This window comes from Oryx dammah, unplaced genomic scaffold (assembly GCF_014754425.2).
Source record: "Oryx dammah isolate SB20612 unplaced genomic scaffold, SCBI_Odam_1.1 HiC_scaffold_18, whole genome shotgun sequence".
NCBI classification, from domain to species: Eukaryota; Metazoa; Chordata; class Mammalia; order Artiodactyla; family Bovidae; genus Oryx; species Oryx dammah.
Genome location: NW_024070202.1, coordinates 81,190,744 through 81,206,290, shown reverse-complemented (window position 1 = coordinate 81,206,290; position 15,547 = coordinate 81,190,744). Strand labels below are relative to the sequence as shown.

The 15,547-nt window shown below is 37.9% G+C and overlaps 1 protein-coding gene across 1 annotated transcript in view; it reads left to right on the top strand.

Annotated features, from left to right (window-relative positions):
- SUGCT (succinyl-CoA:glutarate-CoA transferase) overlaps positions 1-15,547 on the top strand; it is a 776,171-nt gene that overhangs the window by 22,071 nt on the left and 738,553 nt on the right. Inside the window, exon 6 of the mRNA XM_040259493.1 lies at positions 4,517-4,637. Coding sequence (XP_040115427.1) covers positions 4,517-4,637 — 121 coding nt within the window. The remainder of the gene's footprint in view (positions 1-4,516; positions 4,638-15,547) is intronic.

Sequence of the window (15,547 nt, the reverse complement as noted above, 5' to 3'; positions counted from 1 at the left end):
ATGGGGTCGCACAGAGTCAGATACGACTGAAGTGACTTAGCAGCAGCATGCCCAGTAGTGGGATTGCTGGGTCATATGGCAATGGCACCCCACTCCAGTCCTCTTGCCTGGAAAATCCCATGGATGGAGGAGCCTGGTGGGCTGCAGTCCCTGGGGTCGCGAAGAGTCGGACACGACTGAGCGACTTCACTTTCACTTTTCACTTTCATGCATTGGAGAAGGAAATGGCAACCCACTCCACCATTCTTGTCTGGAGAATCCCAGGGACGGTGGAGCCTGGTGGGCTGCCGTCTATGGGGTCGCACAGAGTTGGACACACTGAAGTGACTTAGCAGCAGCAGCGTGGTAGTTTTATTCCTAGTTTTTTAAAGGAATCTCCATACTATATCAGGTTATTTTCACTAACAGTGCGAGAGGGTTCCCTTTTCTCCACATCCTTTCCAGCATTTATTGTTTGTAGCTTTTTTTGGTGATGGCCATTCTGACTGGTGTGAGGTGATACCTCACTGTAGTTTTGATTTGCATTTCAAAGTAAGTAGAAGACATTATGAAACTTTGCCTTTAGATCCTTCAGAAGATATCTCCTGGGGGTAGAGCTCAGGGATAGAGCATTTGATTGCAGAATACATCTCGTATGAGTAAGAACATGCTTGGACATACATTTAAAATTTATTTTATGATTTTTTTAACAGATAAATGTAGTTAAATTATTATCATTATTCCCCTTTATTCCTTGTCTTTCTCCTCCAATGTGTTCCTAAATTATATCTAATGAAAACAACTCAGAATTAAGTATCTGGTATTTCAGTTGATTTTAATTTTTTTTTTTACTGTGAGTGGAAAGAAGATTTTGTTTTTCCCAGAAGAAATGAAAAAGATGATGGCTTCTCCAATATGCAAAATTGTGGTTTTTTTTATATTGTGAGCAAAATTCTAGAGTAGATTATTAGTTGATTTGTGAACACCTCAGTGAGGAAGAGGTGATCACCAGTAAAACAAGGACTAAATTGTTTTTCCCTCTCACTTTATTTCATAGTAAATTCTTATATTAGGGAAATGTGATAAATGTTTGGTCTCCACTGAAGCAGTTGACTTGTATAAACCTTGTAGATAGTGTGGAGATCCATAAAACTCAGGGTGATTTCTGATGTGTCTGATTTCAGCACTGCACTGTTTAGAATTTTAACAAATGCCTTAGCTAATACTTTAGGCAACATACCTGTTCTTGAAATGAGTTCTCTCAAAACAGAGAGAGAAGGAGAATATGTCATATGGCAGACTCACCAAGAATCAGTATCTAGAAAATAGCTAGTATACATTTATTTAAAAGAAATGTTTATAAAATGGAGAAAAGAAAAACTTACATGCTGTGTACTTTTCCAGAGATATTTTATCATTAAATATCATAATGCAAACATATTGAAATCTTGGGTAATAATAAAAGCTACTGGGGCGCCGCCCTGGTGGTCCAGTGGCCAAGATTCTGCACTCCCAGTGCAGAGGCCTAACTTAGGGAACAAGATCCCACATGCTGCAATTAAGAGTTTGGATGCCACAACTAAAAAAGCCCACAGGTTGCAACAAAGATAGAAGTTCCCATGTGCCGTAACTAAGATCTGGCTCAACCAAATAAATAAATATTTTTTAAAAAGTTACTGGGCATCTTTATCAGTAGAACTCTTTAGCTCCTAAACTCAACTTTTCTGTATTTTTCTTATAACTTTATAGAGTCAGACTACTGACTCTTTTTAGAGCACAGCTCTTTTTAGCTTAATTTTTTTTTCTATTGTTACACAAGTAATGTCTGTTCATGGGCAAAAAGATTACTGTTTTAGCATATAATATAAAATCTCTTTATGTCCTTGTATGCTCATTTCTCCTGATAAACATAATATGTATATTGGTTTTGTAAAATGTTTTTTGTTTACTTTATCCATTCTGAATACTTTTCTATTAGCATAGCTTATTCATCACATTTATTTTCTTGTCTTACTGAAAACTGATCAAATCAAGTTGAAAGTTGATGAATCATCTGAATTCACCAAATTCAGATGAATTTGTGATTCATCTGACTATTTTATGTGATTTGAAATATAATTTATGATCCTATAGAAATCTAAAAATACAAATACCCTACAAAACTTTAAATCTAAAAGTATAAATAGCCTGCAAAAATAATTTTTACTGTGGTATAACATATATAACATAAAAATGTGGTTTAACCGTTTGTACCACAGAATTCAGTAGCACTAATTACATTCATAATGTAGTATAGCCATCACTGCTATGTATTTCCCATATGTTTCGTTACCCCAAACAAACTCTGTATCCATTAAGCAATGATTCTTCACTTCCCTCTCCCTCAGCTTCTAGTAACCTCTAATTTACTTTCTGTCTTTATGAACCTGCCTATTTTAGATATTTCATATAAGTGAAATCATACAATACGTGTACTTTTGTGTCTGGTTAATTTTACTTAGCATTATGTTTTCAAGTTTCATCCATGTTGTAACATGTATTATAACTTTGTTCCTCTGTATGACTGAAAAATATTCGACTTTACGGATGGGAACATTTGTCTATTGATGACTACTTAGGTTGTTTCCACCTTTTGGCTATTGTGAATAATGCTGCTATGAACATTTGGATATAAGTACCTGTTCAAGTCCCTGCTTTCAAATATTTGTGGTATTGACCTAGGAATGGCATCTTTGGGTCATCTGGTAATTCAATGTTTAACTTTTTGAGGAACACACAGAGTTTTTAAAATTAAAATTAATTTATCAAATGTCATTTGCATAAGGTACTGTACTATACTGTTACTATGTGCCATTCAAGTTATGCAGCCAGGAGATGACTGGTATAGAAACCTAGGTGTATTTGATGCCATTTGTTTTCTTTAGCGCCCACAGGAGTGCTTTGTAAGTAATAGACAGAAACTCAGAACAGTATGTGGAACAAATTGAAGTGTAACTGTAGCCTTGTGTTTTATTTATACTAACACCTATTCTCCCTCCACATTTCCCAAGCAATACTTGGTAGAGTTGTTAGAATCATTAACAGTAAATAAACACATCTCAACTTGGGCTCTTCCTGGAACATACTGCCCATGTGAGAAGCATCTCAAAAGTTAACTGGCACCTGAAATTTGGAAAGGATGTCTGTATGGCTTGAGATTTGCAGTGCATACCTGAAATCTCTTCTTCTCTGTCCTGTATCTTAATGTATTTATCATTCCTTTTCTGACAGGTGGTCACCTGGATCTCCAGTACCTCTGTTTCAGGAGCTCTGGGGGATGACAGCTTATTTCCCTGAGATGCCTCCTAAGATCCCCTCTCCCTAAGTTTTGTTAGGTCAAATAGTTCCGTGTATCCACTCCAAATTTGTTGACAGCATAACAAATAGGCACTCTGTTTATTTACGTTTCCATCTAAAGTTTATGTAAATTCAATTATTTTCCATCTAGAGCAGAGTTTGGCAGACTGTGGACCAAGTCCGATTTATTTTTGCATAGCCCATGGACGAAGCATGAATTTTACCTTGTTAAAGATCATTAAAGAAAAATAAATATGTGACAGGGAATGTATGTGGCCTGGAAAGGCTAAACTATTTGTTGTTTGACATTTTATGGAAAAAAGTTTGTCTACCCCTGGCCCAGACTTATTCTATTTCATTAATTTGTATGTGTGAGAATATATCTATGTTAACATGGCAATTAAACAATTGTTGAATAGTTATTAGGCACTTGGATATGGTGAAGAATTATGTCATGAATTTTTCTGTATGACCTCGTACAATTTTTGTGATAGTTTCAGAAGATATGTTGTCACAATTGAGATTTTGAAAAAAAGTTTAAGATTAAGGTTTCAATGGTTTGTTCTCCTCTATTTCATATAGTAGTAATCTGGGAATCAAAATTGGGGTCTTGTTTCTGACAGTTACTGATTTACTGAGTTATAGTTTAGCATTTTTTTTTTTTTTAGTCATTCATTAAATACATTTAAAATTCTTTGGAAAGGAAGCATCTGGAAAGTGTGAAAGCAATTGACAAGAGTTTACAAGTATTAGGTGCCAATATGTACATGTTGTACTTACATGGAGGAGTATTACATGATAAGGATAGGGTTGTAAAGATGTGTTTAGTTTTAAAGGAGTTAAAGGTATTTTTCATGTATTTTATGTCCTTACAGTCTAATTTTTTAAATTTCTGAGAATATACTTGGACAGACCACACAGCCTAGATATTCTTACAATTAATGTAAGCAGAATCCACTTAACACTATGGTATTAACTGAACATTTTAATAGCCATTGTTTAATTGACAGTCATACCTCAAGTAGTTGATTAGAGCCTTCACGTCCATCTAATTACACCTTGTAATTCTACTTTTCCTGTGATTTTTCTGAGCTTTTAGAAAGTGAGGATAATTGTGTTTACTGAAATCAGAATTCATGTGGGGATTTGTTGAAAGTTAGGGAGTCCCTTCAGTCTGACTTGTCTTCATTTCTTCCTTCAGCTTGCAGCTGTTTGTGATGTGTTTGTAGAGAACTATGTCCCTGGCAAACTGTCTGCGATGGGGCTGGGCTATGAAGATATAGATGAGATTGCACCTCACATTGTCTACTGTTCCATCACAGGTATTTCAGCCCCACACCCTTGTCAGTGAGTAGGTTTTCCAGGTTTCTGTGTCTCTTTCTGTACATAAGAAACCTCTCTCACTAGCACTGGTTTTCTCAAAGTGGTTCTGCTCTCCTTCCCTGCCAAGCCATTTTAGGTTGTTGAAAATTAATCATTAAAGAACATTAATGTAAATGAACATTTTTCATATATTGATTGGCTGTTTGTATTTCTTGTGTGAATTTGTCTCCCTGTGAAAGTGAAACTGTTAGTTGCTCAGTTGTGTCTGACTCTTTGCAACCCCATGGACAACCCACCAGGCTCCTCTGTCCATGGGGTTTTCTAAGCAAGAATACTGGAGTGGGTTGCCATGCTCTTCTCCAGCGAATCTGCTAGACCCAGGGATTGAACCCTGGTCTCCTGCATTGCAGGCAGATTCTTTACTGGAAATTTTTCTATAGAAATTTGGCAAATACCAGCAGAGTACTATTATTAACTCATATGTAGAATTACAGGTGAAATAGTCATTGGCTCTAAGATAACATAGGAACTCAACATATCACTTCAATATATTCAAAGTAAAGGAAAAAAGTGCTATAAAGTATTCTAGGTTGTTCAGCCCTTGGTGGTGAACTGTGTGTGTGTGTTTATGTCTTTAGGCTAAAGGGAAAAAAATTGTATTGGTTATCTTTACATAGTTTATAAGCACTTAACTATTAATTAGGGATATAGTATTAAAAGTTATTCTTAAAATAGAAAGTTACAGTAATAACGTTTATGAGAATAATGGATAATATTTTCAGCTTTTGTTAATTCATCCACCAAACATTATATTTACTGCAGGTCTGTGATCTGCCAGGCAGTATTCTAAGGTTCTGAGATACAGCAGTGAGTAACACATATTCATGCTCTTCAGCAGATTTACATTCTAGGTTAGGGAGATATTAAATAAGTAAACAGATTCTCTTTTGTGTTTTGTTTTTTTGTAGTTGAGTCTAGAGACAAATAGGATAAGGGAGATGGGGGGAGGATAGTCTGTTTTGTACTGGGAGGTGAGACAAGGCTTCATTGATAAGGGGAACATTTAAGCAGAGACTTGGATGAAATAAAGGAGTGAATCATATAAATGTTGGCAGTGAGGGTTTCAGGCAAAGGGACCAGCAAGTGCAAAGGACCTGAGGTGAGACTGCATTGGGCATATCTGAGGGCCTGCAAGGAGGGCTGAAACAGAGTAAATGAAGGGAAATGTAATAGGAAGAAAATCAGAGAGATGGTGGCTAGTAAAGACCTGTGGACTGCTCTTAAAGAACTGGGCTTTTACTTTGAGTCAGTTTGTAAGATAATAGAGAGTTTTCAGCAGAGGAATGGTACAATCTGATGTATTTTTAAAAGGATCACTCTAGCTACTATGTTGAGAGTAGACTGTTGAGTGCAGGGTAGAAGTGGAAGGACAGTTATGAAACTTGAAATAGTTCAGACTAAAGATGATGGGGACTTGAATTAGGAATTAGGGTGATAGCAGGCTAGTTGAAAAGTGATAGAATTCTGAAGGTTTTTGAGAAAAGTAGATAAGGTTCTCAGATGGATGGGATGTATCAGAGAAAGACTGGAGTTAAGGATGACTCTAAGGTTTTGGCCTGAGCAATCAGAAAACTTGCTGTTTGCAGAGTTGAGTGAGACTGTGGAAAGATGTTTTGGTGGGGAGAATGTCAAGAGTTTGGATTTGGAATGTCAAGAGTCTAGCTTGAGATCACTATGGATATCTAAGAGGAGGTGTAGAGTAATTGCTTGGATCTAATTGTCAGGGGATGTAAAATTTTATAGTTATGAACAAATACATGGTATTTGAAACCTGTATTTGATCATTTATAGAGTGAGTGTAGACAGAAAAAGGAGAGTGTGAGTGTTTGAGCCTGATGCATCCCAAGTAGTAGATGTCTAGGAGATAATGATGAAACAGTGAAGGGGGCTGTGAAAGAATTTTCAGTGAGGTAGGAGGAGAACCTCCAGAGGTGAAGAGAGGAAAGCATTTATTTTCATAGCTGGTTTAGGTAGAAAAGCATAAAGCATAAAGAATATATGAACCTGAACTACTTGCGTCTTCTAAATTCACCATGCTCGCCCTCATGGCAAAGCCTTTACACACGATGTTCCCATTGCTTGAAACCCTGATCCCCTGCCACACCCAGTGGCTCTCTCTTTGCCCTTTAGAGCTCACCTTGGTTGTCATGGCTTCTGTGCAGACATTTTTTCTTGATCCCTGAAGGTTGGGTTGACTGTTGTCAATCATATTTTGTATTTGCCACTTTACTTGTCTGTCTCATCCCCTATCCTATGGGCTTTTGCTCTTTTCTTTTATTAAACAAATTATTTATCTATTTGACTACACCAGGTCTTAGTTGTGGCTTGGATCTTCCATCTCTGTTGCAGCGTGCAGGATCATAGCTGAGATATGTGGGATCTAGTTCCATGACCAGAGATCCAGCCTGGGCCCCCTACACTGGGAGTGCAGAGTCTTAGCCATTGGACCATCAGGGAAGTCCCTGTCGGCTCTTGTTCTCCTTCTCAGTTCCACACACAGTGCAGAGCACGTGGTAGGGATTTTCTTAAATCAATGAATGAATATCGGAACTTGACTGAAAAGTTTTTAATAGTTGTAATTTTTTTTTAGAGTACCACTTTTCAGAGATAAGGGTAAGTGGTAAATGTTATGTTTCCGTTTTCCAAAGATGCTTTCAGAGGATAGCCTGGGCTTAGGGCATTGTTGGCCTCGTCTGTTATTTCTTATGTAATTTGTCCATAGCACTATATAATGATCATTAATTTAAAGTACCTAAAGAGTCTAACCCCGGAGGAGGAAATGGCAACCTGCTCCAGTATTCTTGCCTGGAAAATCCTATGGACAGAGGAGCCTGGTGGGCTACAGACAGTAGTGTTGCAAAGAGTCAGGCAAGACTGAGCGACTGAGCACAGACATACAGAGTCTACACCATGAAGTCAATATTCGGTTGTTGTTAGGTCACTATGCCTTAGATTTTTCCCTAAGACAGAAAAGTGAAAGTGAAAATCTCTCTGTTGTGGCCGACTCTATGACACTGCGGACTATATAGTCCATGGAATTTTCCAGGCCAGAATACTGGAGTGTGTAGCCTTTCCCTTCTCCAGGGGATCTTCCCAACCCAGGGCTTGAACCCAGGTCTCCTGCATTGCAGGCAGATGCTTTACCAGCTAAGCCACAAGAGAAACCCTAAAATACTGAAGTGGGTAGCCTATCCCTTCTCCAGCGGATATTCCCAACCCAGGAATCAAACAGGGGTCTCCTGCATTGCAGGAGGATTTTTTACCAACTGAGCTATCAAAGGAAACTAGTATATTAAAAACATATTTTAAAAAGGAACCAAGCAAACACTTTACTCTTATATTTCAGTAAATTTATCTTAAAATTAATACCTATCTGAAAATCTGTTTCACTGTAAAAGCTGCAAAAATGTTATTTTAAAAATATTTATTACTTGTAAAATGATAATAACCGAAATACCCCTATTTCTCTTCATTCAGGTTAATTGAGATATTGTAATACTTTGACTAGGACATATTACTTCAGTATGAAGTGTGCTTTTCATGGTAAATTATCTTATGTGGTGGTATTTTTATATAAAATAAACATAATTGCAACATTTGGCTGACTGTTATTTTAGATAGGATGAAGAGCCCAGTGCCATTAACTTCTCTTCTGACTCAGCACTAGGGATAGGTTCTGTTCATAGCAGATCTTTGCCACTACCTCTGACTCTTTTTCAGATGTACTATTATATAGATGTGTAATCACACTTTTGTTTTTTGTATATCAATGCTTATATGAGTGACAGAGAGGGTGAGATTTTTCCTTAGACTCTCACAATACAATGGACAGGTTGAGGTCTAAAATATTAAATAGGTGAACTATTATCCGAATTACCCTACTGCTGTAAAAATTCTGCATAACTACCAAATGCAAAATCTCACATGACAGTAAGTGTTTATTTCTCCTTCTGTGAATGTGGGTTGGCTGGATTTCAGTTCATCTAGACTTGTTAGGTTGGGTTCCAAGTTGCAGGTCTGCTCTGCACATGTCTTAGACTCCTTACACCAGTGGCTACCAAGTGCAAGTTCTCCTTACGGGGAAAGAGCACAAGAGAACAAAATCTCACAAGCACATTTAAGGCCTCTCTCTGTTCACGTCACTCCTGCTAATATTCCTTTGATCAAGGCAAGTCATCTGGCCAAACCTAATACCAACAGGTGGTTCAGTGTTCTATTCCAGTGACAGGAACTACAAAGTCACGTTGAAAAGGGCCTGGAATCTGGGAAGGGTGAAGATTGAGAATAATAAAATATTTCATCACATCACCCAACTAAATAAAATGCTAATCCCTTTGGAAAGCCTCACACCTCCCCAAAGTTTCACAGCTGTATCTAACTATGGTTAGAATCAAAAGTTCTTCTGGGCTTGGTTTTGTGACTGGGGAATTTCTCAATTTTCTTCCAGTTCTCGGATCCTGTATTAATATTTTAGTGTGGCAAAGGGCCTTGGAGATAGATGATATAATCCAGTGCATGCTAAGTCACTTCAGTCATGTCTGACTCTTTGAGACCCCATGTGCTATAGCCCACCAAGTTCCTCTGTCCATGGGATTTTCCAGGCAAGAATACTGGAGTGGGTTGCCATTTCCGCCTTCAGGGGTCTTCCCAAGCCAGGAATTGAACCATGTCTCTTGCGGTTCCTGCACTGCAGACGGGTTCTTTATTGTTGAGCCACCAGGGAAGCCTGATAGTCTAGTGGTTCTCAGCTAAGGGGAGAATGGGAGTATCATGCTTTTTGCTAATAGGGATGGGCCGTGAAGGGGTGGTGTGGAGAGGCAGGTGTGGTCTGAAAAAGCAGCTCTCCTGATTCTATAATCCTCTCCCCACCTCCTGACAGTCATTAGAAAAGCATTCACATAGCTCATTCTCTTTTATTTCCTGATAAGGAAACAGATCCAGAACACCTAAGGGACCTAAGGTCAAACAGCTATTTAATGGAAAATGGGTTTAAAACTCAGGCTCCTTGATTTAGCATTAAGTGCTCCTATGCTTTTTCTGTTCAGACATACATCACTGTTAAGTGATGACATGGACTTTGTGACTACAAGACACTGAGCAGCTCTACTTGAGATTATATATTTTTGTTATTCCCTTTTATGTGTTGATCATATTTGCAGTGATGGAAGTCATGAACAAATCTGCTCATCAGGGAGTCGAAATTTCAACAGATTCTTTTGGAAGCAACCTTCCTTTGTGAGTCATGAGTTTGTGTATATATAAAGCAAGGGCCATTTCTCTCTCTTTTTTTAGAAGTTTGATATTCTTGGTAATAAATGTTTGTTTTTTATTTTTTAATAAGACTGATTAGTTCAGTCTAATGTTGCACATGGTATTATTGGGATCCTAAACTTGCCCGATGTTTCCCAGCAGTATTGATGTCTTGTCAGTGCTTTCCAAGCACAAATAATCTGTTCTCACTCACATGTTGGCCTTCTTACTGATGAGAGTAATCTTAGAATGGTCGGGAGATTTACTGTAATGCATTCTGACAGTTGTGTGGTTGAGACTGCCTCCGTCTGTGAAATCTGGTCTGCAGGACAAAAATGCTGGACTGATCACAGGGGAGGAAGGACCTGATTATTTTTATTAGCACGGTCCTCTGAACATTTCAGAAGAAGCTGCTTGTGGACATTAGGGGGCAGTGTTTAAAAAGCTATAATTCACTAGAAATCCCCTTTTGAGAAATCTGTAGTGTTGCCTGTGTACAACTGGGTAGAGAATCACTGAAAGGACATATCTGTATATTTTCAGAAGTATTTTTTTCCAAGGTGACCGTTCTCCACCTCTCTATACGTTTATAAGTATAATGATATTTTCCTTAGCAATATATTATTTTTTAGTATTGTAAAAATATATTTTTCTTTTAAATTTATAAAATTTCAATTTTTAAATTGAAATATAGTTGACATACAGTTTATATTACTTTCAAGCATGCAACATAGTGATTTTGTATTTTTACATTATGCAGTTGATCACCCCAAATAAGTCTAGTAACCATCAGACATCATATAAAGTTATTACAAGATTACTGCAATATTCTGATTTTATTCAATAGAACCTTCTATTCTTCTTAGTGAGTCAGCTAACATTTTGCAAATTTTGTTTATCTTTTCAAAGAAGCAGCTTTTAGTTTCACTGATCTTTTTTTATTGTCTTTTTGGTCTTTATTTCATTTATCCTCTGATCTTACTTCTATGAACGTTGGGATTCATTTGTTCTTTTTCTGATTTCTTTTAGATGTGAGTTTAAATTGTTTGAGATTTTTCTGTTTCTTTTTTTTGAAGTGTATTTTTTAATATAAATTTATTTATTTTAATTGGAGGCTAATTACTTTACAATATTGTATTGGTTTTGCCATACATCAACATGAATCCGCCATGGGTGTACACGTGTTCCGCATCCTGAACCCCCCTCCCACCTCCTTCCCCATACCATCCTTCTGGATCATCCCAGTGCACCAGCCCTGAGCACCCATGTATCGAACCTGGACTGGTGATTCGTTTCACATACGATATTATACACGTTTCAGTGCCCTTCTCTCAAATCATCCCACCCTCACCCTCTCCCACAGAGTCCAAAAGACTGTTGTATACATCTCTGTGTCTCTTTTGCTGTCTCGCATACAGGGTTATTGTTATCATCAATTCCATATATATGCATTAGTATACTGTATTGGTGTTTTTCTTTCTGGCTTACTTCACTCTGTATAATCGGCTCCAGTTTCATCCACCTCATTAGAACTGATTCAAATGTATTCTTTTTAATGGCTGAGTAATACTCCATTGTGTATATGTACCACAGCTTTCTTATCCATTCGTCTGCTGATGGACATCTAGGTTGCTTCCATGTCCTGGCTATTATAAACAGCGCTGCGATGAACATTGGGGGCATGTGTCTCTTTCAATTCTGGTTTCCTCAGTGTGTATGCCCAGCAGTGGGATTGCTGGGTCGTATGGCAGTTCTATGTCCAGTTTTTTAAGGAATCTCCACACTGTTCTCCATAGTGGCTGTACTAGTTTGCATTCCCACCAACAGCGTAAGAGGGTTCCCTTTTCTCCACACCCTCTCCAGCATTTATTGCTTGTAGACTTTTGGATTGCAGCCATTCTGACTGGCATGAAATGGTACCTCATTGTGGTTTTGATTTGCATTTCTCTGATAATGAGTGATGTTGAGCATCTTTTCATGTGTTTGTTAGCCATCTGTATGTCTTCTTTGGAGAAATGTCTGTTTAGTTCTTTGGCCCATTTTTTGATTGGGTCGTTTATTTTTCTGGAATTGAGCTGCAGGAGTTGCTTGTATATTTTTGAGATTAATTCTTTGTCAGTTGCTTCATTTGCTATTATTTTCTCCCATTCTGAAGGCTGAGCAATTTAATCTTGAGTTTACCTTCTTTCCTTTGTGTCTTCTGAGCATGTTATTAGTTACACAAATTTAGCAATAAGAATGTTCTCTACCACATTTTAAAGTATTAATTTTTTCTTCATGTTAACTTCACTGCTGTTTCTTTCTAAAAGGATAAACATTACATTATGTTATTGACTAGACTGATTTTGTAGTAGGAACATTGTGTATACCCTTTAAATAAAATTTTCAATTTTCTTTTAAGAAAAGTAGTTTGCAAGGTACCTTTTTGATTTTTGAAAACAAGTTGCAACACATGATATACAGAATAATGTTATTCATATAGAGTTAAAATCATACAAAATATATCTTTCTTGGTATTTTATTCATATGTGATTAGAAATATAAAGATATGCATGGTAATGAAAAATTGTTTAAGAGAATGATTACCCCTGGGGGAGAGATGGGGCCCAGGGAAGGGATGCACATGGGACTTCAACTATATTTGTCAAATAAGCCAACTGGCAGAGCAGAAGTACTTGTTATGTTATTTTATACCTTTTTATGTTTGAAATAGCAACAGCCAATGATTCAGAAATGCCCAAATAATTCCCTCCCTCCCTTCCTTTCTCATTCATTTCCTTTGTCTCCTCCCCACCCCCACCACTTCATACATATTTCTTGAGTCTCCATAGATTTCTGTAGAGTGTCAGGGCAAACAGTGCAGGGGCAGTTCATACCTTTAAGGAGCTTACAGCCTAGTGTCAGAGACACTTCATAAACAAGTGAAAAAGGCAGTATATATACCAACCAATTATGCTATTATGAAAGATTCAAACAGGGTACTGTGGTGGAAATTAATAGATCAGGGGGTGCATAAGTAAATGAGATGGTCAAGGAAAGCCTCTTTGGGGAGGTAACGTTTAATAGACAATCCCCTGGAGAAGGAAATGGAAATCCACTCCAGGACTATTGCCTGGAAAATCCCACGGACAGAGGACCCTGGTAGGCTACAGTCCATGGGGTCGCAAAGAGTCAGACACGACTGAGCGACTTCACTTCACTTCACTTCACTTCAAAGTATGAGAAGGAGCCATGCAAAGAGCCAGGGGATGAACGATTCAGGCAGACAGAACACCATGTGCGGAGATAAAAAAGATCTAGCTATCTTTAAAGGCCTGAGAGAAGGCCAGTGTGCCTAGAATACAAATAATGGGGAACAGCATGCTTGAGAAGGTGCTGCATAGAGGTGTGCGAGTGCCAAGCAGACTGGAAGGGGTTTCCACAGTAGAGGGATATGATTAAAATTCCCTCAAAAATCATCTTCAAAAGAGGTGGGAATCAAATACTGATGGACTCATGGAAAACCTTTATTATAAACATTGGTCTTGAAATAACGTTCATGTTTGAGAGAGTAACGATTAAGATAAAATTTTCTTTAGATTACTAAAGGCTCCCATGGAATTTCAGAATCAATAATAGAGAATGATGAGCCCAAATGGATATGGCAAATCATCTAGCAACTGCATCCAACATTCATATCATGGCAACGATAATACAAAACAAAACACTGCTGCTCTTGGATTCTTATGGAGTGAATTAGTCTGTGTGTCTATGTATATTCTTCTCTTCTTCTACATATTCACCACATAGCCATGTCTTTTAAAAAAGAATAATTAGAAGTCTGCCTTCACTCTAAACCCATAAAAGTTTTGAAGGGGAGAAAAACAAGAAGGAAAGGGAGGGAAGCAGGGACGGAGGACAAAAATAGAGAAGGAGAAAAGTTGGGAAGAAAGGAGGAAAGGAAGGAGGTAGGGAGGAAGGAATGAATGAAGGAAAGAAGAGACAGAATCAGAACTAAGTTTGATGGAGTAACAATGGGCAAGCTTTTTAACCTCTAAAAATAATAGTCCAGTTGAGTTCATTAAGCATCTTTCTAGACTGAATAAACAATACAGAGATGACATTAAAAGGAGTCCTCACAGTCAAAGTAATTGGAAACTACTGGTCTAAATTATGAGTGTCTCTGCTGTTCCCCTTCTAACAGGACATATTTTTTCCCCCAGAATTTTAGAGTGTTGTGATCATCTGTCCAACTTTATAGTCAGTGATCCCTAGCAAAAGTGTGGTTTAACATATTTACCATTTCATACCAAACTCATTGTTTAAACAAACAATGACACCATCTCTGCAGGGGAAGAGAAACTTAGCACATAAATACAAGATTTCAAAACACAGCCTATAAAGTTAGGGACTGAGATTATATTTTGTCTGCAGACATGGACAGACTCCAGAAAGTGACTTTATGCCTTCACTGTATTCTCTAAGGGCGTAACCTTTTTATCTTTAAATACTTCTTTCTAGCCTTACACACATAACAGATGTGTCATACAAGTTGGACTCAGTGGCATGTAAGCAGAAACTTTATTCTTTCCTGCCCTACCTCTGTAAACCTGCACTTCTAACTCATTTTCCTTGCTCATGGCTGAAATCCAGGAAAGTCCTACAGATTTTTTTTCTGGTTATTTTACTTCAAGTATTAAAAGGTCCAGTCCAATCTAAAATAAAAACTTCAGACTTATGACTTTTCCCTTTCCCCAAGTTGGGCCTGACTTCCTGGAAACCTGAAGTGTGTGTGTGTGTGTGTGTGTGTGTATGTGTCTGTATGTGTGTGCATGCGTGCGTGTGCGTGCACGCGGGTTTGTTGGAAGAGCATAATCAGTTTCTTCATTCATCCATAATTCTTCTCTTCCCTGTTTCTAGCTGCTGTTTGTGATTCTTTCATTGTCAGGCCTCCTTAGGGAAGAGTAGGTTAATGGGTACAAAAGAGCTGGTGCTTGGTGGGGGTATTGAACCCTGCATTGGGGCCTGCTGTGTGCCTGAAGCTCAGCTGATGGCTCTTTCTTCTGTGGGGAGCTTTGTAGGCTTCTCTTCAGTCCTTGACTTCTTGTGGTCTTCTGTATATAGAGTCTACCTGTTCAGGTCACTTTTTCCTAGAGGCAGCCCTCATGGGTAGAATTCCTTTTTTAATTTTTAAAGTGAAGTATAATTGATTTATGATATTGTTAGTTTTAGGTGTACAGCAGAGTGATTTGATTGAATATATATGACTGGTATACGTATTCAGATTCTTCTCCATTATAGGTTAGTACAAGATTTTGAGTAGAGTTCCCAGTGTTGTGTGGTAGGACTCTGTTGTTCATCCATTCTATATTTGAGTTTGCATCTGCTAATCCCAAACTCCCAATCCTGTTCTCCCTTACTCTCTCTCTCCCTTAGCAACCACAAATCTGTTCTCATGGGAGCCTCTCTGTTTTTTAGGTAGGCGCATTTGTGTCATATTTTAGATTCCACATATAAGTGATATCATATGATATTTGTCTCTCTCTTTCTGGCTTACTTCATTGAGTATGATAATCTCTAGGTCCACCTACTATTGCCACTAAGTCACTTCAGTCGTGTC